The following is a 23,502-nucleotide window of genomic DNA, read 5'->3' on the forward strand; positions in this document are numbered from 1 at the left end:
GGTAGTGCCTTCAGTCCCTAGCAATGGAGGGAAAAAAAAAAAAAAAGCTAAGGCAGGAGTATTTCCTGGGCACTAAGCTTTGGAATGTTTTTAGTTTTTGTTTTTTCAGTAAAGGTATGTGGATTTTGCACAATAACTAGGAAATAAGTTATCTGTTTTTAGTTTGATGGGCAGAGAGGAAGTATATCATGCCTGAAGATAGATGAGATTTTATGTAGATGCATAAGAAAAAAATGAGCAAAAGCAGGAGGACGGATATAGGCCACTGTTGCAGTATGTTTAACAGTTTTATACCTTTATTTCAGAACTTCATCTTCTGTTCTTATGTGGCTGCTTTTTAAGCGTACTTTAAAGTAAAAAAAAAAAAAAAAAAAGTGAAGACCTATGCTATATTTATTGGGTGCTCTGAAAAATGAAGCTAAGTTTATATTTAGCGCTGGAAACATTTCTGGGGAAAGATGGGTGTATTATTCTAACAGTGTTTTATGTCTTGATTACGAGCAATAAATTCTTATTTATTCTATTTACCTAAAATACCAAACTTAAGAGGCATTTTTACAAATTACTCCAATCACAATCAAGGTACCCAGGGAGGCCAGGTACACAGCAGCAAGCCTGTAATCCCAGCAGCTGGGTAGACTGAGGCAGGAGGATCACGAGTTCAAAGCCAGCTTCAGCGAGTGGAACTATCTCTAAATAAAATAGGGTTGGGGATGTGGCTCAGTGGTTGAGTGCCCCGAATTAAATCCCCGGGACCCACCCCTCAAAAAAGGTATCCAAAAGTTCACAAGTGATGCAACGTCATCCAACAATTGCTGTATACCTTTACATCAGTTTCTGAACCAATAAAAAATGATTATATCCTAGTACTGCACCAGTGTAATTGCTTAAAAGCACTGCTTAACACCCTCCCTTTCCTCAAGTACACCAACATTGGTCTATGACCAGTAAGCATCAAAAACTATTCACCTTGCAAAAGGCATCTGTGTGTAAAACACGCACACACTATCAACTACGGTTCCACGGGGGCCTTCTCGCGTTGTCGGGCAGATGCAGGTGAATGGGGTGATGGCGAAAGCAACAGTGGAAAAACAGCTTCTTTCACAAAGAAGGTGGGTGGCCCTGAAAAGAGCCTTTGGAAGCCAGCGCGTCCCCGGCGGGGACTCACTTGGAGCTGGTGTACTTGGTGACCGCCTTGGTGCCCTCGGACACGGCGTGCTTGGCCAGCTCCCCGGGCAGCAGCAGGCGCACGGCCGTCTGGATCTCCCGCGACGTGATGGTCGAGCGCTTGTTGTAGTGCGCCAGGCGGGACGCTTCGCCGGCGATGCGCTCGAAGATGTCGTTGACGAACGAGTTCATGATGCCCATGGCCTTGGACGAGATGCCGGTGTCGGGGTGGACCTGCTTCAGCACTTTGTACACGTACACGGAGTAGCTCTCCTTGCGGCTGCGCTTGCGCTTCTTGCCGTCCTTCTTCTGGGCCTTGGTGACGGCTTTCTTGGAGCCCTTCTTGGGGGCCGGAGCGGACTTGGCCGGCTCCGGCATGGCGAGAAGCAAGAGGCAAGAAGCGCCGGCAGGTGGAGACCGGAAAGGCTATCGCTACAGGAGAAGCGCAGTGCAGGAGAAGCGCAGGGGCGCACCGGAAACGACCGCGTACTTATAGCGGCGGTACGCAAATTCAGGTCGCGATCGCGCCACGCTGTGATTCGCGGGTTTTCGGCGGCGCGGAGGCGAGGGAGACGAGATTATGTAAATGAATGGATTCTGACTGAGCTCTCCTATTGGTCATCGGGGCAAAACTGTGCTTTGGCCAATGAGAGCACACCATGGACAATCGCCGTTCTGCCTATAAAAGGGTGAAGCGGCGCGGTTTGCCGCGACTTTCCGGGTGGTCAGGAGGGAGCTGGTCGTGTTGAGTGTCGCTGTCATGTCCGGCCGTGGCAAGCAGGGAGGCAAGGCCCGCGCTAAGGCCAAGTCGCGCTCCTCGCGCGCTGGCCTCCAGTTCCCGGTGGGCCGGGTGCACCGCCTGCTGCGCAAGGGCAACTACGCCGAGCGGGTGGGGGCCGGCGCGCCCGTCTACATGGCGGCGGTGCTCGAGTACCTGACGGCCGAGATCCTGGAGCTGGCTGGCAACGCGGCCCGCGACAACAAGAAGACGCGCATCATCCCCCGTCACCTCCAGCTGGCCATCCGCAACGACGAGGAGCTGAACAAGCTGCTGGGCAAAGTGACCATCGCCCAGGGCGGCGTCCTGCCCAACATCCAGGCCGTGTTGCTCCCGAAGAAGACGGAGAGTCACCACAAGGCAAAGGGGAAGTGAAGTGGGGGAGGCGTCCAGTAGCCGCCCACTCCAGCCCGCGTGCCCCGAAGGGGGTGCCTGTGAAATCAAAGGCTCTTTTCAGAGCCACCCACACCCTCAAGTGAAAGGAGTTGTTACAGTAACCGCCGCGTAGTAAGCGGTGGACCCGGAGGGGACGGACGGACGGCGAGCGCGGGGAGAGCCCTTCCCCTCGTGCTCCCGGCCGTTCTCTCCGAGGCTTGAGCCTGTAATCTCTGCCGGCCCTTGCCGGGTGGGCCGCGACTCGGAGCCCAGCACGGCGGGGACCGGACACTGCGCCACGGGCAGCCCGGGTCAGTAACGCTAACGCCGCGGCGGTGGCTCCCACCAGTATGTATGTGACACCACTCCCCACCCCACACACGTTCTCCCGGGCTCTTGAGGGGACCCCCCCCACACACACACAAGGAGGCCCGGTAGTCCCTAGGGGGACGTAGTCACCAGCGCAAGCCCTGTCTGCTGCAGGCGAGCGCGGCGGGCCTGGGTCGTCTTGGCCTCCTCACTGAGCTGGCCTCGTTGACAGTTCTAAGAAGCGACGGAGCTACCCGCCTAGGCCTCCAGAGGCGGAATCTGGCGCCCCGGAGGGGACACAACCCTCCCACCCGAGAAGCACGAACGGTCCGCTCCGAAGCCACCCGGGAGCGGGAGGGAGGCGGGACTAGGCGTTCGGGGACGGGGGTCAAGTAAAAGTTGAGGCTCGACTCGGAAGCCACAAAGCGTAAGGAGGAGGGCGTCGCGGGCAGCGTGCTCCAAGGGAACGAAGGGCCGAAGAGGGAAGGAACCATCGGACGGACGGAGCAGCGACCCGAGACGACTTCCACGCAGCGAGAGCGAGGGAAAGAAGAGGAGGTGGGCAGAGCGCGGGCAGAGCGGAAGGGGGCAGGCAAGGCCGCGGAGGGGCGTGGGGCGCTCGGGGAGGCAGGATCCCGCCCGAGCCAACCGCGGAGGCTGGTGCGGGTGACGTCACAGCCAACGGACGGCCTGCGCGGGACTTTTCAATTTCTCCCCGCCCAATCGGGAAAAGGCTGTGCCTATAAAGACCGCTGCGGCGGGCGGGCACCAGGTCACTGTCCCTGCCGCCGCGCCGGAGAGCTAGTGCCTCTGTCCGCCATGGCCCGTACGAAGCAGACCGCGCGCAAGTCGACCGGTGGCAAGGCCCCACGGAAGCAGCTGGCCACCAAGGCGGCCCGCAAGAGCGCGCCGGCCACCGGCGGCGTCAAGAAGCCCCACCGCTACCGGCCCGGCACCGTGGCCCTGCGCGAGATCCGCCGCTACCAGAAGTCCACCGAGCTGCTGATCCGCAAGCTGCCGTTCCAGCGGCTGGTGCGCGAGATCGCGCAGGACTTCAAGACCGACCTGCGCTTCCAGAGCTCGGCCGTCATGGCGCTGCAGGAGGCCAGCGAGGCCTACCTGGTGGGGCTGTTCGAGGACACCAACCTGTGCGCCATCCACGCCAAGCGCGTCACCATCATGCCCAAGGACATCCAGCTGGCGCGCCGCATCCGCGGGGAGCGAGCTTAAGAAGTGAGGCGCGCTCGCCCGGCTCGAGGTTCCATCGTATCCAAAGGCTCTTTTCAGAGCCACCCACGGCGGCACTCGGAAGGAGCTGCACCGCTCTTCCCCCGGGGCGAGGGGGTGGGTGGGAGGGAAGGGAAGGAGAAGGTCGCACAGCGGGCGAAGAGCCCAGCCAGCCTTACCGGACGCCGGGTTCATTTCCCAGTGCGGTCGCAGCCTAACGCTCTCCGCGGTTCGCCTCTCCCGGGAACCCTCTTAGCAGCCGGCAGCCTCCGGCGATGGTGTCGCCCAGGGCGGGAGGAGGGGCGCGAGCGACCTCATCTGCGGTTGAGTCACTAGGGGACGCTCGCGACTCGCGGTCCGCAGCCCTCCGCTGCAGGGCTGGTTTGGGCTGGGCTGCCCTGGCCCTTGCCTGCGACCTCTCGTCCCCACCCGGCTCGCCGGAAATGTCCTCCCTAATCTCTTTCCAGACTTATGCTCGCTGGAGTTGGGCATACTGGTGATAAGGCTGCGGGTCGAGTGAGTCCCTGGCCACTTGCGTGGTACCTTCACCCACTAGTGTTGGGTGTAATGGTGCTTCGTGTGTCGGATAACTGATGCTCTGTTCAGTATCTTCCGGTGCCTCATCTCCCTCGTCCAAGTCTTGTTAAACGTTCCTGGGCACACCTCAGGTATGTGCGTGTTAACCCCTTTGAATTTTCAGCAGTACTTTGTTCGGACCTCTTCCGGATTTTTGCTGGACATCAGTTGATCCGTCCTCCATCTTAATTTTCTTCAAAAACCCCAATGCGGGCTCAGTGAACCCCATTGGAGCCAGGTCTTATGCCAGCGTGGCTCTGCCAAGCTGAGGTCTATTGCCTGCAGTCTGGGAAGTATGCAAAGCTGGTGTGAGTTGCCTCAAGTATCAACAGATGTAAGAGCTTTTGATAAGGGCCCTGCTTTCCTACCCTAGTCACCTACCTCAACATTTGAGCTGGCCCCCAAAGCCCAAGAGTTGCACCCACAGGAGCAAGGGGCTGGGGACGCGACCAGACGCTACAGTGCCGCTGGCTCTTAAAGAACAGATCTTTTTAATTTGTAATCAGAACTTTATGTTGCAGTTTCACTCAGGAAAGGAGCAGGAAGAAAAACACTGTCTTATAGGAATCCAGCATTGGAGAAACGAGGAAATTCTTCCAAGGATTGTCCCTCTTTCTGTTCATCTGATGCAGTATGTTGATTGTTTTTGTTTCTTGGTACCAGGGATTGAACCCAGGGTTGTTTAATCACTGAGCCACATCCTCAGGTCCATTTTTTTTTTTTTTTTTTTTTTTTTTTTTTTTTTTTTTTTTTTGAGATAGGGTCTTGCTAAATTGCTCAGGGCCTTGCTAAAGTGCTGACTTTGGCCTTGAGGCCTTGAACTTGCAATCCTCCTGCCTCAGCCTCCCAAACCCCTGCGATTACAGGCATAGTGCACCCACTAATGCAGTGTGTTTTGATGTTGATATCACAGTTATCCAAGAAGAAGAAATTAATAAGCTGGCCAAATTCTGTGGAGTTTAGTGTCAGAAATGACACAAGCCTAGGTGGGTTATTGCCTTCAAAGCTGTTCTCACTGAGGACTTAGCACTGATCAGCCCTCCAGGAAGCAGGTGCCAAGGCTCTCAGAGCACCACTGCCCCATCTCACACACACACACACACACACACACACAAAGGTAGATGGTAAGTTGTCTACAAAAATGAAACCTTCAGATTTTCCCAGTATCTGATGGCTTTAGAAGTATTGTAGAGCATGTTACTTCAAAGCTCAATATGCCAGCAACCAATATATCTGCCAATAGGCTGAAATTCTACTTTAATAGGAATACACAGGTTTTGATGAGACACAGCCAACAGTCCAATCTGTTGGGAAAGGAAAAATACTAAATTTTTAAAAGAAAATTTCTACTTCAAGAAAATAATAATGATTAGAGATGTAGCTACAGATATGGAAGCCTGTCCTCCTGCTGATGTTTTCATTGGGTTTAGAGGAAATGTAATTGGGCAACAAGTAAAGGACACTGCCAAATGGCAGGTACATCATTGATTTTTGTAGAGCTTTTGGGAGAACTGAAGGATAATTTCAATTTTTACACAGCTTGTTACAACTTCAAATTAATTTTTTTAAGTTGTACAGATTGATACTGTTTGCATACATTTGTCTATAACAATAGAGGTGGTATTGATTTTCTGTATGTTCCTAAAAGATTGCTTTTTTTTTTTTTAACTTTTGTTACTATATTATTAATCTGTATTCCTTATGTATATTCTTGGCTATAATTTTACTTGATGCCTTTTAAAGATATAGAGTAAAATAAACACAATGTAGATTCAGCAGCCTTAAGTGAATATTGGTTTTCCCTTAGATGGATAAAATTTTATTTATATACCAATGGAGGGGGGGGCGGCGGAATCCCAATTCTACTAGGCCAAATAATGACACGGGCAGTTCCAGGTAGGAATGAAGCAGAGGTGAAGAAAGGATCTGATGTCTTGCTGATATCCTGTCAACTCGCCCAGTGCTGTTTTCCTGGCCTGGGTACAATTGTGCAGCAGCAAATGAACAGTAGACCTGGCCTCACCAGCCTCCATAACAAAGGCCACTCTCTGAGAGCTAGATCCTGGTGGTATTGTTCCTTGCTTTTGTCCACAGCATTGGACTCTTCCTGGAAGTCATCCTGAGAAACAGATGAGTTCTGTGTAGATATTTGAGAATTATCCAGCCCAAACCCCTCGAAGTTCAAGCTACTGGGCAGCATTGAACCAATGGAAGACAGAACATCTCCCTCTCGCCTCCCCTGATGGCAACTGCAAGCCCCAGAAGCTGTGGGGTCAGGAACGAGTTAGCTCAAGAAAGAATTCCTGCACCAAGTGAATGGAAGTCAGGACTGGTCCTGTTCAACTAGAGCAGTGAGCCGGACTTTGCATATCGTGTACCCTCTGGATCACTGTTTATTTAAAACCAGTGTTTCTGTGTTGTTTTGTCTCAACACAGTTGATAGGTAAACATAAGATTGATGAGACTTCACAGAGGGGAGAAGAAACAAGCAGAAACATTTTTGAAAACTTTGCCTTTCGGAAGGAGTGTAAAACAAAAGAGAACAGGGGGGCCTGTGGCCTCTCCTAATGGGAAGTCCCCAGTTTTCAGTCCTTAGTCTTGCAGGGATTTTTCAGAACAGGTACTGTTGTGGGCTGAATTATGTACCTACCCACCCTCCTGTTATTTGTATCTTGAAGCCCCACCCACAATACCTCATAATGTGACAGTATTTTGAGAGAGAGCCTTTAAAGAAATGATTAAGTTAAAATGGTCATTAAAGTAGGCCCAATACAGAATGACTTGTGCCTTTATAGGAAGAGAGGGTTAGAACACAAAGGGATGACCAGGTGTGTGAGGTGGCGATCTGCAAGCCAAGGAGGGAGGCTAAGAAGAAATCAAACTTCCCAATACATGGTGATTTTGAACTTTAGCCTCCAGAACAGGGACAAGATAAGTTTCCAGGGTTTAACCCCCTAGTCCACAGTGCTTTGTAGTGGTGGCCTGCCGTGGTCTGGGTAGTTTGAGATATGTCTCCCAAAGTTTCACGTGCTGGAAGTTGTGTCCTCCAAAGGTTCATATTGGACCCAATATGGACATGAGAGGAGGTGGAAACTCTAAGGGGTAGGGCCTTGTATAAGATAATTAGGTCATTAATCATCCCTTCAGATAATTAGGTCCTTAATCTCTCAGAAGGAATTGTTAGTCTCATTGAATTAGTTCTGGCGAGAGCTGGTTATAAAAGTGAAACCACCCCACATATTTGGCCTTTCTGTATGTGGCTGATTCCTTTTCTGCTTCTCCACAATATTATGACACTACCAGGATGCCAACACCAGATCGTTTGGGCCCTCCAGCCACCAGAATCATGACTCAAACATCTAAAGAACCCAACCCCAGGTATTTTGTTATAGCAACAGAAAATGGGCTATAACCCCAACAAATTAATTTAGGCCCCATGGTCTCTCTTTAGGGCCTCACTGTCTAGAGTGATGGAATCTTTGGGACCTGTACTCAATTATAGGCAGAAGAAGCAATGACTTAAAATGTGTATCGACAGCATCTTTATACTCAGCATCTCAATCTTTGAAATTTGCTTTCAAAAATGCAGCCCAAAGTTCTCAGAGGGTGAATAACTTTCCAGTGTGGTAGAGCCATTTAGTGGCCTGACATTCCATGTCAGGGCCTTTCCACCCCAAGAATCATTTACTCTGAACTGAAACTAAGGCAGATTTAAAAGCAAGATGCCAACCAACTTAAAATGCTAAAGACACCCAAGACCCCCTGTGGTTCTGCGATTTGAGGACAACCTGTACATGCCATGGTTAAGGTAGCTCACAGGTCCCTAACTTAGTAGGGACCTTGCCTTACCCTTCTCACTTTTCTGGCTACTGCTGCCCTTTATGCTGTGACAGTAGAGTGGAGTGCTCACAGGGTCTGTAAGGGGCATGATGACAGAAGTCAGAGACAGGAACACTGGCTAGCCCAGGCCTATCCTTTCTTGGCTGGTATGAGACAATGGAAGCCCTTCATGCTTAATCTTTTCTGGTTTCCTGTCAAAAGTGAGCCTTTGAGAACAGGCCTTGGCCTCATGTTCTTTCTCCCAAGACTGCCACATAACACAGGCTCTGGGCTTTGGCCATGAAAGAACTCCACAGACTCCCCATGGCTCCATAAGAGGAGGAAACAAAAGGCGGTACAGATAGCTGCGTGTGCACCCACTTAGGAGGAAGAGCAGCTGACCACACCACTCCCCCTCACCCAGCTGGGGTCAGGCCTTGTTAGGACACTGCTGGCTTTTTGGGCAGCTGTCTTGGGGATTTGCCCAACAGAGCCAGCCTACCCAATCTAGTCCTCACTATGGTCTGGGAGGGCTATGAGGAATTCACCAGTGCCTTTCACACGCAGTTTAGTGACAGCATTATTGACAGCATTTCTGGTAATAGGGCAAAGATGACAATTCTACTTCTGTTCTTTGAAGGCCAAACTTCCTAGGCCTAATAAAACTTTTTTGGAATGTTTTTATTGGTTGGAGAATCTAGGGCAAAGTATTACCCATTTTTTTAAATGTTAAAAAATGTTTGGATAAAAATTCAAACATTTCAGGTACATAAGGAGTCTTCTACTTTCAGAATAGTCTTAAAGAAAATCAAGCAAAAAGCAATTCACAGCCTCTTGAAAATTCTCCAGCTATAGGCCTGCTTCCAGAAAATCTACCATAGAATTGGTACTGTAAATTGAATTGTAGCTGAGTTTTTGATAGAGCTGAAGGTGGCCTCAGCTAAGGTAGTGGTAGTAGTAGACAGATGAAGTGGTGAATTTGAGGGAGTTACAAAAGATTGACTCAATAAGATTTGATGATTTAGGCATTTGGAGAAGAAGAAGCTTCTAGCCTTAGCAGCTAGGAGATAGCAGTAGATTATACTGAGGTGGGGACTGCAGGGGAAAGAAACTGCTTTTAAAACCAAGAAGATGCATGAAGAGCTGAGTGCAGTGGTGCACACCTGTAATCCCAGAGGCTCTGGAGGCTGAGGCAGGAGGATCACAAGTTCAAAGCCAGCCTCAGCAACTTGGCAAGACCCTAAGCAACTCTGTGAGAACCTATCTATAAATAATATATAAAAAGGAGCTTGGATGTGTCTCAGTGGTTAAGTCTCCCTGTGTTCAATTCCCAGTACCCCTTTATGCATCTTAAAAAAAAAAAAAAAAAAAAAAAAAGATGCACAAAGTCCCTGTTGAAATTGAGGAGGACACACCCACTGGGAGTTAGGAATATCAGTCTATTAAATAAGGAGATTCAGCTGGACCTGTTTGTGGGCAAGCCCTGTACAGATAACAGAAGGCAGGGAATTGGATGAGATCTAGTCAGAGGTTTCAGAGAAGAAAAGACTGAGGCTGACATCCTGGGCAAACAGGAGTATTGATGTGAGATGGTAGATGAGGAGAATGCCAGGAAGCAGAAGGGAAAACTGGAAAGGGATGAGGACCACCAGGAGAGTATACCCCAAGGAGGCAGAGGGCCATATTGTGCACTGAAGTTCAGAAGAAAACTTATGGGGCTGGGGTTGTGGCTCAGTGGTAGGGCGGTCGCCTGGCATGCATGAGGCACCGGGTTCCATCCTCAGCACCACATAAATGTAAAATAAAGATATTGTGTCCACCTAAAACTAAAAAATATTAAAAAAAAAAAAAAAAAAAAGAATAACATGTTGTTGTTGTTGTTGTTGTTTTGTTTTTGTTTTTGTTTTTGTTTTTTGGTACCAGAGATTGAAACCAGAGTAACTTAACCACTGAGCATCCCCAGTACTTTTTATTTTTAATTTTGAGACAGGGTCTCACTAAGTTGCTGAGTCTGGCCTTAAACCTATGATCCTCCTGCCTCAGCCTCCCAAGTCGCTGGGATTACAGGTGTGTACCACCATACTCAGCTTGACTTTACCTTTCTGTATATCTATTTTGTTCTGGGGATTGAACCCAGGATATTGTGCATGCTAGGCAAGCATTACCACTGAGCTACATCCTCAGCCCTGATAATGTTTATATCTTTTATCTCTCTTAATCATCATGATAACCTGACAGAGTAGGCAGATGTTTTATAATCCCCATTTTACAGACGGGGAAGGTTTGAGTATTTTTGCCCGAGATCCCCACAACTATTAAATGACGGGGCTAGGGATTCCATACTTACTGCAGGACTCCAAAGTTCATATATATAAGCAGAAAGCAGCAAGTGAACAGCTCATGTTGGAAGCTCAGAAGTGAAGTGACAGGAGGTACACAATGCATCGGTTTAAGGGCCTTGTGGCTTCAGGTGACACTTCTCTACCCACTTACCCATCCCCATCTGACCTCACTACATCTAGGAGAGAAAGACCTCCTGGTGCCAGGGATGAGTTTGTCACTTCTGTGCTTTAAAATCTTTCCATGTTCTCTATCCTGTACCTTCATAATGAAATCTACACCCACACATTGTAGCACAGAAAAACAGAAACCAAGTCAAGGTCCCAAGCTTGCCAGAGTCCTAGCTCCGCCTCTCACTACCTGCATGACTGGTGGATGCTTGGTCCTACCAGGCCTCAGGTCCTGTGGAGAGAATGATATCTGCCTGGTGGTGGTATCTGCAGACATCGTTTCTTTAACAATTCCCATAAAGTGACAAGCACAGTGTCTAATCCAAAGTGAACAATAGAAAAAAAATTATACTTATTAATTATTCAGAAAAATTAAGACAAAATCATAAAGGTAAATATCCTCACCACCCCTAAATTATAGACTTCTCCTGGCTTTTGAGTCAATGTTCATGAGCTTTTCCCCTCACTGCACAAGTTTCTCACCCTTCATAATGTAGCTGCGATTCCCAATTATGCCTTGGCAAAATCTTCTTTTTGTCCAGGCATCTGCCTCACTTGCTTGAATGGCTTCTCTCCAATAAAAGGGTTCAGCACACACTCCTCCTTCTCTTCCTTGCCCGCCTTGCGGGAGCTGCGGCCGAGGAGCAGTCACTGAACCCAAACAAAAGGTACTTTCTGTGTCTGTGTCTTTATTTAGTCCCCAAATTCACTTGGAGTGACCCTGACTGGTTTAGTCGTATGTTGTGACACAACCCAGTGCCTCACACGTGCTAAGCAAGTGCTCTACCACTAAGCTACAACCCTAGCCTCCTCAGTTCTACCAAGTATACCTTCTCCTCTGTTTTAACAGCTTCTCCCAGAATTAATTTATCCTTCCTGGTAGATTCTGAGTTCTTTCAGGGTGAATATTGCACTTTGTTCATCTCCGTAGATCAGCATCCTAACACATCCTGACACTGCCTAGAATACACTCGTCAGGAAACACCTGATGAGGGACCTCGTTCCACTAGCCTCTGAATTGTCACTCAAAAGAATGCAATCCCCCAGCCCCTTCCATGCTCTCCAGAATTTACAGACCAGAAGCAAGTCTGGCCTGTGCTCTGAAGGAATTTCCTCCATATTGGCCCCAGGGGAAAGCAGATGGCTGCCTGAGGTGTATCCCTTGTCCACAGAGGACTAAAGCCCACCGTTAACCTGTTTATGTGGCCTTAGCTGAGGGCACAGTTCCCCACTAGCAGCCCTCAATGGACTCAGTGCTTGAAGGCAGATGCTTTAGGAGGGGTGCATATTCTTGGGTAGACTGAATAATGGACACCCCCCAGCCCCCAGAAGAGATTCGTGGCCCAGTCTTTGGACTTTGTGAATGTTGCATTATGCAGCAAAGGGACTTTGCGGACGTGAAGAAATTCTCAAGAAGGGGAGCTTATACTGTATCATCAGAATAGACCCTAAATGTGATCACAACGCTTTTATTAGAAGGCAAGAGGATCGATGAGGGAGAAGGTGCTGGGTTGACAGAAGCAGAGATTGGACTAATGTATACAGGAGCCAAAACCTGCCAGCAGTTTCTAGAAGCTGAAGAGTCAAAGAACATACTCTCCCTCTGGACCTTCCAGAGGATCCAGTCCTTCAGATACGGGGTTTAGCCCTGTAGGACTCATTTGGGACTTCTAACCTTCAAAACTAAAAGAATAAATTTGAATTGTTTTAGTTTTTGTTGGTTTTTTGTTTTTGTTTTTTCTCCAGTACTGAGGACTTAACCCAGGGGCATTTAACCACTCAGCTATATTCACAGCACTTTTTATTTTTTATTTTGAGGCAGGGTCTCACTAAATTGCTGAAGCCAACCCCAAACTTGCAATCCATCCTGCCTCAGCCTCCTTAGTCATTGGGATTCTGGGTGTTCACCACTATGCCCAGCAAATTTGAGTTGTTTTAAACCACTAAGTTTGTGGTGGTTTACTAAAGCAACAGTAGAAAACTAATATGCCATTCTTTTTAAAAAAATACTTTTTTAGTCGTAGGTGTACACAAAACCTTTATTCTGTTTGCTGCACGCTAGGCAAGATCTCCACCACTGAGCCCCAGCCCCTAAAATGCCACCCTTATTCTCACAAGACAGTAGTTCCTTTTAATGGGGGATGAGGGGATATAAGTGTGGCAGGTACAAAGTGTATTTGGAAGGCAGGAGGGAGAAAGGGGAAGGAGGTGGCAGCAGAAGAGAAAAAGAGTGAAGTGGCCCCCGCTTCTCCACAGAGAAGCCCTCTTCACCAGGGCTGATTTTAGATCTGTCAGCAAAAGAGTCCAATGGAGATAAAATTCCTATTTTCATGTCACCCTGTTTACTTGGCCACTGGCCAGGAAGATACCAGCACTCCAGGTGCTGGACACCCCTTACTAGTTTTTCATAAACGTATCCAGTATAGTAGTTTGTAGAAATGTGCAAACAAGGCCTCTGTCCTTGAGCTGGGCTTCACAGAGATGTCTACATATTTAAAATAAGTTACAACTGGGCTCCATGGTAACAGCTGGCAGGGGAGGAAAGAAAGGGGAGAAGAAGCTCTCCCCTTCTCAGGTGCTGTCCTTGAAGAGTTAACGTGCCCAGAACAGTGAGAGAAAAAGGTGCTTTTATGGGAACTTCTGCAGACTGAACTTCTAGCCCCTCCCCTTACACGCTGGGTATAGAACTCTGAAACTGCAGGAACTCGGGGTTCAGGGGATTGATTGATTACAGCAAAAGCTGTGCCCTCGGAACCTGGCTGCAGCCAAATAAAACTGTTTCCTGCTGTCTTTGGTGCCTTGCCTCCTTTGTCCCTACAACAAAAGAACAATAATAGGAGACTCAGGGTCAGCAGTGATTCTTTCCTGACTGCAGATTGAATCCTTCATTGTCCTGATCAGACTCCCTAACTGGCTCAGCCCAAAATTGCCTAAGCCATCTCGTATCTTTGCAAATAGGACTGAACTTTCCTAGACAATTGTTGACCTCCCAAACATGAACTTCCAATGGGCTCTGAGTTCATCCTGGGCAGGAAGGCCAACAGGCTGACTTCATTGTGGATGTGGATTTGTAGGAACAGTGGCAACCTCTTTGTGTTCTTGAGGAAAGTTCACAGCCAGACTTCTATAAGGATGCCTTGTTAGTTCCCTAGGACTGCTGTTAACAAATTACTACAAATTTGGCAGCTTAAACCAATATGGATTTATTCTTTTACAGTTTGGGAGACCAGAAGTCTAAAATCAAGTTACCATGCTCCCTCCAAAGGCTTAAGGGGATAATCTATCCTCACCTCTTTCAGTTCCTATTGACTCCTCAGTTTGTAGCAGAGTAACTCCAATGTCTGTCTCCATATTCACACTAACGTCTTCCCTGTGTCTCTGTGAGTCCAAATTCCATCTCCTTTCTCCCTCCCTCTCTCTCTCTCTCCCTCTCTCTCCCTCTCTCTCTCTCTCCCTCTCTCTCTCTCTCTCTCTCTCTCCCTCTCTCTCTCTCTCTCTCTCTCTCTCTCTCTCTCTCTTTAATATTTTTTTTTTAGTTGTAGTTGGACACAATACCTTTATTTTATTTATTTATTTTTATGTGGTGCTGAGGATCAACCCAGTACCTCACACATGCTAGGCAAGCACTGCTGAGCCACAACCCCAGCTCTTTTTTTTTTTTTTTTTAATAGTATATATTTTTTATGGACACAATGTCTTCATTTTTATGTGCTGCTGAGGATCGAACTCTGTGCCTCACCTGTGTGAGGCAAGCATTCTACCACTGGGCTACAGCCCCAGCCCCTCTTTTCTCTTAGGGGGAGCCGCTGAAGAGCTGACTTCAGACCACGCTGGGTCAGAGCTGGCAAATGACACGCGGCACTGTCTTCCAGGCAGAGCTAGAGATCAGCCGGCTTCTCCCACCTGCCCAGGGAGCTAGATGAAGCTCTAGAGGTCCTGGGACCCGCTTCTGAAGAGGGGGCCCCAAAGACAGGTTTCTGAGGAACATCTGCACCATGTAGGGATCTGATGGAGACCGAAAAGCAGAAAAAGGTTTTATCCTGAAATCGGAAAGAAAACATATAATAAGGAAATTTAGTAGACCAGATGATCTCTGAATTTTCCAGCACCAGTGATATTCTATGTTTCTGTATGGCAAACATATTGATAGATCCTCAGATTATTTCTGATTTGAAAAGATTAGGCTTATATTCTAGTAAAAGTCAGGAGCATCAGGGTGTATCAGAGAATACCAGGTTATTTAAACTGTATAGATATCAGTTTCTTCCTTTGTGAAATGGGGATAACATTTACCTTGGAGAGTTGTTCAGAAACAATGTGATGTACAAGAAGGAAATTCCGAAGGGATTTGACGTGTTTGAACCTCAGTATTCTCCACTGTAAAATAAGAATCCTAACTTTGACCTTTCAGGGATTGCTCTGAGGATTCAAAATGTTGTTTATAGCACTTGGCACATTGAAGGCTTTCAGTGCCTGAGGATTTTTTTTTCTTTTTACTCCTTAATTTAAAGTTAATTTAAATCACAGAGAAGTGTCTGACTTAAATCCAGATAATTCTTTTTGTTCCTGCAGTAGAAGAATTCTAGGACGGACCTCGTGATTGCTGACTTCTGGGAGCCTTTGGCCTTCCTTTGAGTAGAAGCAGAGCCAGTGCTTTGCATCCAATGAGAGAGAGAGAGAGAGAGAGAGAGAGAGAGAGAGAAGGAGAAGGAGAAGACAATGACCACAGCTCGGCAATGGTGGTGCACGCCTATAATCCCAGTGACTCGGGAGACTGATGCAGGAGGATCAGGAGTTCAAGTCCAGCCTCAACAACAACTCAGTGAGCCCCTGTCTCAAGTACTGGGAGTGTAGTAATTGGGTTCAATACCAAAAGATAAGATAAAATAAAATAAATATATGCATATCACATACATGTATACATACACACACATACATATGAACGACAAAGTTGAAGGGATTTTGCAGGTGTAATTAAGACCTTAATTTGTTCACTTTGAGCTAATAAAAAGGCACACCCTTGGTCAGGTATCCTCAGTGAATTAAATCACTGAAGCAACAGGAATATGTGGTGCTGGCCTTTAGAAGCAAATATGCATGTTTAACCTGCCTGTGGAGAGGGCCACCTTGACAACAGAAGGTCTCAAACCTACAACCGCAAGGAACTATGGTCTGCCAGCAACCTGCATGAACTGCAAGAAGACTCCATGTTTCAGTGGACATCTGGATTTCAGTCTTATGAAAGACTTCAATTATGCCTGGCCCAGACCAACAGAAACTATGGGATAATACATTAGTATTGTCAGCTGGGCAGAGGGGACATACCACCTATAATCCCAGTGACTCAGGAGGCTGAAGCAGGAGGATTCCAAGTTTGAGACCAGCCTGGGCAACTTAGTGAGACCCTGCCTCAAAATAAAAAATGAACAAGAACTAGGGCTATAACTCAATGGTAAAGTGACTCTGGGTTCAATGCCCAGTACGTGTGTGTGTGTGTGTGTGTGTGTGTGTGTGTATGTGTGAGAGAGAGAGAGAGAGAGAGAGAGAGAGAAATTATCTTAAGCCACTAAACCTGTGGTGAATTTTTACATGGCAATAGAAAACGAACATAGCTCTTTTGCCTCCTTCATGCAAACCATGGCTTTTTAATATCTTCTTTCTTCCTGCAGTCTCTATTCCTGTCTGAGACCGAATTATGAGTCACAATGGCCTCCCCACAGATTTCTAGTTTCCTGTGGTCTCCTTCTTCATTCTATCCTGCGCTTCTCAGTCAGAGTAACCTCTCAAAACATTGCTCTTGACTTGCTCAGGAACCACATTAACTCTCCTGGGGTTGGTCATCAACTCGCGTCTTTACCACCTGGTTTCACATTCCTCTGCCACCCAGTGGTCACAGAGCTTGCCTGGCTCTCTTGGCCTGTCTGATGACCAAACCTGTGACGTAGGCCTCATTAGTGAAGTTGACTAGTTAAGAAAGTCACTCTGGAGAGTTCCTAGTTAAGAAAATCACTCAGGAGAACACCTTCTGTAGAGCAGTGGCTCATGACTCTAAGTGATAGACCTCAGGGACTTTGGGAGTTGTTGTTATTGATGCCCTTAGTTTAAGTTGATTGTAGTTTGCATTGTTGAAGCTTTTAAAGCTGTTCTTCAGAATTAACTAAAATGTATTGAGGGTCTATTAGGTGCCAGGTACTAGGATAGATACTTAGAAGTATGTTATTTTCATTAAAGGTATTCTCACAGCACTAGGATCTTTTTTTTTTTTTTTAATGATCATTAATCCCATTGCCCACATAACCTTTACTGACTTTTTTTGGTTGTAGGGGGCAGATTACTGGAAATTGAACTCAAGGGCACTTAACCACTGAGCCACATCCCCAGCCCTTCTTGTTTTTTATTGTTGTTGTTGTTGTTGTTGTTGTTGTTGTTGTTGTTTTAAGACAGAGAATATCTTTTTTTTTTTTTTTAAGATGGACACAACACAATGCCTTTTATTTTTATGTGGTGCTAAGAATTAAATCCGGGTCCTGCCCGTGCTAGGCAAGCACTGTACTGCTGAGCCACAATCCCAGCCCCCTTTCTTGTTTTTTTTTTTTTACCTTTTATTTTTAAGGCAGGATCTAGCTAAGTTACCCAGGTTGGCCTCAAATATGATCCTTCTGCCTCAGCTTCCTAGTAGCTGAAATCATAGATGTGCACTGCCGCACCTGGCTAGATTATAGAATGAAGCAACGAATTAATGAGACCAGACCTAATAGTGCTGCAGAGTCTAAGAGGTAATGGCCCTTGTGACTTTCTTATAGAACTTAATACTATTAACAGATACTTAAGAGATATTTATAAAAGAAGGTACAGATTTTCAATTATAAATATTAAATCACCAATTAATCCTACTCTCTCTAGTCACAAGAGCAGTCTTTCAGTTAGGGGTCAGACAACACTGCCCCTTAGGCCTATTTCTGTGTCAGAATTACTGAAGGGCCATATTATGTCCCTCCTAAAGACATAGGACTCTGCAAACCAAATGATGAAACCCAAATATGGTTAAAGAATTGCTGATGAAGTTTCACATCAGCAATTTATTTCTTTTCTTCTGAAAGTAAAGCTGAGGCATGAAACAGGCCACTGGAGTTTTGTGAAGGCGGGAGGGGGAATGAGATCAGATCTGCGTTATAGATTACTCTCATAGCAGAATACTGGATGGACAATAGCAGTTTTCAGCCTAGAAGAATTAAGGTGAAATCTTAACACTTTCCCAGTTGAATAGAATAGATATTTGTATATGTCTCATCTTTCCCATCTGAGTTCCTTCTAAGGGCAGAAAGTTTATTGTGTTCTTCTGCAGAACCACAAAGTAGGAGTACATTAAAAAGTGGAGGAAGGACTAAAAACAACCCAACTGCCCATCAACAGGTAAATGAATTAACAATTATCGACTAGCTATACAATAGAATATTACCCACCCCCCAAAAAAGGGCTAATAGGTGCAAAAATATGAATGAATCTCAAAATAATTATGTGATATTAAAGAAGCCATACTATATGGTTCTATTTATACAAAAGTATAGAAAATGCAAACTAATGACATAAAGCAAATCAGTGGTCACCTGAGGACAGGATGGGGACAAAGGAAGGGGGCAAAAAGGATTGTTTTTCTGCGCTAGGAAACTGAGGGGTGATTTACATGTTCCTATTTTTGATGTGGTGATGTTTACATAGTACTCACATGTATCAGAATTTAGCAGGCTGGATGTTAAACATGTACAGTTTATCATATGCCCACAATGCCTCCGTAAAGTTTTGCTTTTTGACAGAGACATGACTTAAGAGAGATCTGAGCTCGACTCTGGAAAACTTGATGTTGACTTAAAACTCTGGCAGAGCCAGGAAAGGCAGTTCAGTACGCAACTGGAAAAGAAGCCCATGGGCTTAGAGGAAGGAGACAGACCATTTTGACTACAGCAGAAGACCTGTGTAGCAGAGCAGTAGGAGAGAGACCTGTGGAAGAAAGAAAAGGCAGATTATAGGAGGGATTGATTATTAAGCTTTTTAAAAGTGTGCATTGGATTGTAGTTCCACTTCTTTCTGAATGATACTGGACAAGTCACTTAACCTTTCTGAGGTTTAGTTTCCTTTATCTGCAAAATAAAGATGACAAAAATGGGACCTATCTTAAAAGGTGCAGTGAAGACTAGACAATGAACGTAAGCCACTTGGCAGAGGACTAATGCTCAATAACTGGAAGCTGTTATTATAACAATTATTGTTGCTAACCCTACATAAGCCAACATTTAAAGATGCCTGAACAAGAGAAAGAAGTGTTTAAAGAGGTTCTTTACAAGAACTAATGGCACCATTATGGATCACTTTCCCTCCAGAATTAATATACCAAATTCTATCACCACTTCCTCCTTCCTTGCTCTGTAACTTCCTTTCTGTGAGAATCATTCCCAGGAGGAGCCCCTAACTAGCAACGAAAGCTCTCTTATGCTAGTCAAAGTATCCTAGCTGTTGAGTCCCCGCACCCCACCGACACATACACATTCTCCATCTCTCTGGGATGGAGAATCAGAGTCCTCCGATACTACTTTGAAGGTCAACCATCACTACCCCAGATTTATATCCAGGGTGAGTTCTGAGGAGAATGAAGTAGGCAAGTGATGTTTCTTTTCATTTCAAAGCATAGATATTTCCCCCCAAAATCCAGGGAGGTGTCCAGGCTTTCGAGAGTAGCCCTACTTCCTCAAGTCCCTTAAGCATTAATCAGGGAGCTTATTCTCTGAAGAATTTATGAGGAAAGACATCTCTCTACCTCAATTTTGTTATCTATAAAATGAAAGGTAATAAAGGTACTTCATGAGGTTTTTTCTGAGGATTAAATGAGCCAATATGTACAAAGGGCCTATATGATACTACCTGGCACATTGCATGTGTTTCATGTTAGCTACACTTTATTAAGGGCTTTATTTCTTCCACTATTTGTAGTGCTTACTTATGGTTATACATTTCTCAGTCATTAAGCATTAATAGTGAACCTGTAATAGGCTATTTCAGCCCAAGTGTACACTTAGGGTAGAAGTGACTGATGGCTTATAAATATTCATCCTCCAGGTCAGAGACACCCAGCTTTTCCCCAGACCCAACCACAGGTGGTAGTATATGTTGATTTAATTTATTGAAAAAAATAAATTGCAGACAAGCTTTTAGATTAATTGGTAACTTTCTTAATAACTGTAGTGTCTACACACATTTGAAAATACATGTAGGAGACATGCCATATAGTCAGTCTGTGATAATTTCTGAAGTTCCTTTGGATTCATGAAATCCCTGCAATCAACTCCAGAAGTAAATGATCACACCTTAGTGTCTTAATCCACAAAAATCAAGGTTTGAACAGAAAGACTCAATATTCTATAACTCCACAAAATAAAACTAAAATGCAATTGTCCTCTCAAAGGATACAAAAATAGTGTTAGCTACATGCTTTCTCTCAGCCTCATCTATAAAAAAAGATATTAATTCTGCTGTCCCACCTGTCTTGCAGAGTCTTCTGAGAAGCAAATGAGGTAGTAGCAACTATAAATTAAGACCTCATCTCAGTGGGGAATGGAAAATCAGGATTGAGGCAACGCAGGGGTGGGGAGTAGGGGGTGAAAAAGAGGGCTCTTTGCCACGACCAACATTCTGATTTCAATGAAAATCTGAAAGGTTACACTAAACTGTGAAGCATAAAGGTAGAACCTATTGAAGCCTCCTCTTTCACAAAGAGAATCTTAACATGCCCCCAAACCCCCAGCTGTTGCACTGTGACTAAGGACAGATTTGGGAAAGGAGCCGCAAAAATATTTCCATGTTCATCCTGTCTTCACATACATCTAATGGAAAAGAACAGCGCCCATCCACCCACAGAAGCAAGGAAGAAAGGGGTGGGTAGGTAAATTAACTCAATAAATATTAATTCAGTAAGTACTATTTGTCCTCTATGTGCCAGGCATTGGTTTGCACTTAAGGCACAGTGGGAAGTCAGACCCGCAAAGTCTGTCAAGGATAAGGAGAAAGATCATAATTAAGAACAAATAAACCAATTTCAGCTCGTTAGGAGGAAGACAAAACAGCCAGGCAGGAAAGATAGGAGCGAATTCCTGAGTGGATGGCTTAAAAAGGTATATTCGAGATGACTTTTGAGCCCAGATCTAAATGGCCAGTGCGCTTTGCACTGCCATAGGAGCGCAGCGTTCCAAGCACAGAGCATTAAATGTAAAAACGATCCACAAATCCAGAAAGGATTTTAAACACCCAAGGGGGAGTGGTAAGTATTCCGCAGCAGCGGGAAATTTTAAATATTCGTGTCGCCCAATCAGGAAAAGTTGAGGGCCCGGCTGCGCGGGCTCCACCCTAAGTACACAAAACCCACGGTATACACCGGACACCTCCCAGGGTGATACACCAGCTAGATACACCAGCTGCGGTCAGGCTTCAATCGTACCCAGCTGTCAGCGTTCGCTGGAGTCGGGTTTCTGTCCTGGGGTCCTCGTAAACCACGACTTTGTTTTAGGTCAATAAAACACCCAACAAAGCCACCAGAACACAACGGTGTGGGGCTTGGAGGAGAAAGGACAGACGCCCAGCATCCAGCTAAGCAGCGCAATAGGAGGAATGACACGCTTTTAGAATCAAAACAAGTCCAGTCACACACCCGGAACCTCAAGTTACAGATGTTTAAAAACTACTTGTGCCATCTCCTAGGACGTTTAGAACTGAGTACAAGTGAACCAAGCTCTTTTCTGCTGATTAAGTGGGTGGCTCTTAAAAGAGCCTTTGGAGAAAAGCGGCTAGAGAGCGCCAAGTCCGGGCAGGACTCATTTGGAGCTGGTGTACTTGGTGACCGCCTTGGTGCCCTCGGACACGGCGTGCTTGGCCAGCTCCCCGGGCAGCAGCAGGCGCACGGCCGTCTGGATCTCCCGCGACGTGATGGTCGAGCGCTTGTTGTAGTGCGCCAGGCGGGACGCTTCGCCGGCGATGCGCTCGAAGATGTCGTTGACGAACGAGTTCATGATGCCCATGGCCTTGGACGAGATGCCGGTGTCGGGGTGGACCTGCTTCAGCACTTTGTACACGTAGATGGAGTAGCTCTCCTTGCGGCTGCGCTTGCGCTTCTTGCCGTCCTTCTTCTGGGCCTTGGTGACGGCTTTCTTGGAGCCCTTCTTGGGGGCCGGAGCGGACTTGGCGGGTTCAGGCATGGTAAAACACGGAGCCAGCAGGGCTCAGCAAGGGCAAGAATTAAGGGGATGGGCGGGCCTGATCCTTTTATAACCACCTTATGCAAATTAGGGCTCAAAAAGTCCTTCGCGTTCATTGGTCCATGTAGGGACCTGGCGTTTTCAGCAAAACCTACGTAACAATAACGACTCTCGATTTTATTGGTCGTTTCTGGAGCCAAATTAGGACCAATGAAAACCTCGCTCCTGACCCCACCCCTAGGAAAGCTTATAAAGGGTTTCTTTTTGGTGCTTTTCCAATCTTGTGGGGAAATCTGACGTTTCTGCTGGTTTAAACGCTCGGTGTAGTCATGTCCGGCCGTGGCAAGCAGGGAGGCAAGGCCCGCGCTAAGGCCAAGTCGCGCTCCTCGCGCGCTGGCCTCCAGTTCCCGGTGGGCCGGGTGCACCGCCTGCTGCGCAAGGGCAACTACGCCGAGCGGGTGGGGGCCGGCGCGCCCGTCTACATGGCGGCGGTGCTCGAGTACCTGACGGCCGAGATCCTGGAGCTGGCTGGCAACGCGGCCCGCGACAACAAGAAGACGCGCATCATCCCCCGTCACCTCCAGCTGGCCATCCGCAACGACGAGGAGCTGAACAAGCTGCTGGGCAAAGTGACCATCGCCCAGGGCGGCGTCCTGCCCAACATCCAGGCCGTTTTGTTACCAAAGAAAACCGAAAGCCACAAAGCCAAAAGCAAATAAATGCTGACAAGCTAAACCAAAGACCAAAGGCTCTTTTTAGAGCCACCCAAGTTTTCAAAAAAAGAGCTAATGCGCTACTTGTGATCAGCCCTTCGTTTGACACTTTTGGTGGCTCTTAAAAGAGCCTTTGGGTGAGGGGATGGTGCCCAGCCTAGTTACTTGTTCTTGCCAGGCTTGTGACTCTCCGTTTTCTTGGGCAATAAGACAGCCTGGATATTGGGCAACACGCCGCCCTGAGCGATGGTGACACCCCCGAGTAACTTGTTGAGCTCTTCGTCATTTCTCACGGCGAGTTGCAAATGGCGAGGGATGATGCGCGTCTTCTTGTTGTCGCGGGCCGCGTTGCCAGCCAGCTCCAGGATCTCGGCCGTCAGGTACTCGAGGACCGCCGCCAGGTACACGGGCGCGCCGGCCCCCACCCGCTCGGCGTAGTTGCCCTTGCGCAGCAGGCGGTGCACCCGGCCCACCGGGAACTGGAGGCCAGCGCGCGAGGAGCGCGACTTGGCCTTGGCTCGAGCTTTGCCTCCCTGCTTTCCGCGTCCCGACATGACGGCTAAAAATGCGGCTAGAGCTTCTTTTTTCAAGGAGAAGGATGTGGAAAGGATAACCAATTTGATGTGATTTATAAGAGCTACCGGGAGGGGTGAGGGGAAGTAGTTTGATTGGCTACAAACGGAGCCGGCTCAGACAGCCAATAGGGGAGCAGAAAACAGACTTCTGGTTTGCAACAAGGAAATGACGGATTTTTTAAGTACCTACCAATCGCTGAGAGCCACATTAAG

General features: G+C 47.1%; 6 protein-coding genes and 1 pseudogene across 6 annotated transcripts; 4 read left to right on the forward strand and 3 right to left on the reverse strand.

The window, feature by feature from the left end:
- Positions 1 to 123: 123 nt before the first annotated feature.
- Positions 124 to 1,782, reverse strand: LOC143403285 (histone H2B type 1-C/E/F/G/I). Its single transcript, XM_076861241.1, has one exon. It carries the CDS (start codon positions 1,543 to 1,545, stop codon positions 1,165 to 1,167), a length of 381 nt encoding a protein of 126 aa, XP_076717356.1. The 5' UTR covers positions 1,546 to 1,782; the 3' UTR covers positions 124 to 1,164.
- Positions 1,783 to 1,896: 114 nt separating this feature from the next.
- Positions 1,897 to 2,402, forward strand: LOC143403513 (histone H2A type 2-A). Its single transcript, XM_076861569.1, has one exon. The coding sequence runs from the start codon at positions 1,928 to 1,930 to the stop codon at positions 2,318 to 2,320; it is 393 nt and encodes a 130-aa protein (XP_076717684.1). The 5' UTR covers positions 1,897 to 1,927; the 3' UTR covers positions 2,321 to 2,402.
- A 1,046-nt stretch (positions 2,403 to 3,448) lies between these two features.
- Positions 3,449 to 3,923, forward strand: LOC143403711 (histone H3). The gene has a single exon (XM_076861851.1). It carries the CDS (start codon positions 3,449 to 3,451, stop codon positions 3,857 to 3,859), a length of 411 nt encoding a protein of 136 aa, XP_076717966.1. The 3' UTR covers positions 3,860 to 3,923.
- A 1,135-nt stretch (positions 3,924 to 5,058) lies between these two features.
- LOC143403478 (phosphoserine phosphatase pseudogene) lies at positions 5,059 to 6,046 on the forward strand (annotated as a pseudogene).
- A 15,419-nt stretch (positions 6,047 to 21,465) lies between these two features.
- LOC143403633 (histone H2B type 2-E) lies at positions 21,466 to 22,321 on the reverse strand. Its single transcript, XM_076861702.1, has one exon. It carries the CDS (start codon positions 21,999 to 22,001, stop codon positions 21,621 to 21,623), a length of 381 nt encoding a protein of 126 aa, XP_076717817.1. The 5' UTR covers positions 22,002 to 22,321; the 3' UTR covers positions 21,466 to 21,620.
- H2ac20 (H2A clustered histone 20) lies at positions 22,294 to 22,747 on the forward strand. The gene has a single exon (XM_076861701.1). It carries the CDS (start codon positions 22,331 to 22,333, stop codon positions 22,718 to 22,720), a length of 390 nt encoding a protein of 129 aa, XP_076717816.1. The 5' UTR covers positions 22,294 to 22,330; the 3' UTR covers positions 22,721 to 22,747.
- Positions 22,748 to 22,875: 128 nt separating this feature from the next.
- On the reverse strand, positions 22,876 to 23,292 carry H2ac21 (H2A clustered histone 21). The gene has a single exon (XM_076860968.1). It carries the CDS (start codon positions 23,266 to 23,268, stop codon positions 22,876 to 22,878), a length of 393 nt encoding a protein of 130 aa, XP_076717083.1. The 5' UTR covers positions 23,269 to 23,292.
- Positions 23,293 to 23,502: the final 210 nt, after the last annotated feature.

Source organism: Callospermophilus lateralis, chromosome 7 (assembly GCF_048772815.1).
Source record: "Callospermophilus lateralis isolate mCalLat2 chromosome 7, mCalLat2.hap1, whole genome shotgun sequence".
Taxonomy (NCBI): domain Eukaryota; kingdom Metazoa; phylum Chordata; class Mammalia; order Rodentia; family Sciuridae; genus Callospermophilus; species Callospermophilus lateralis.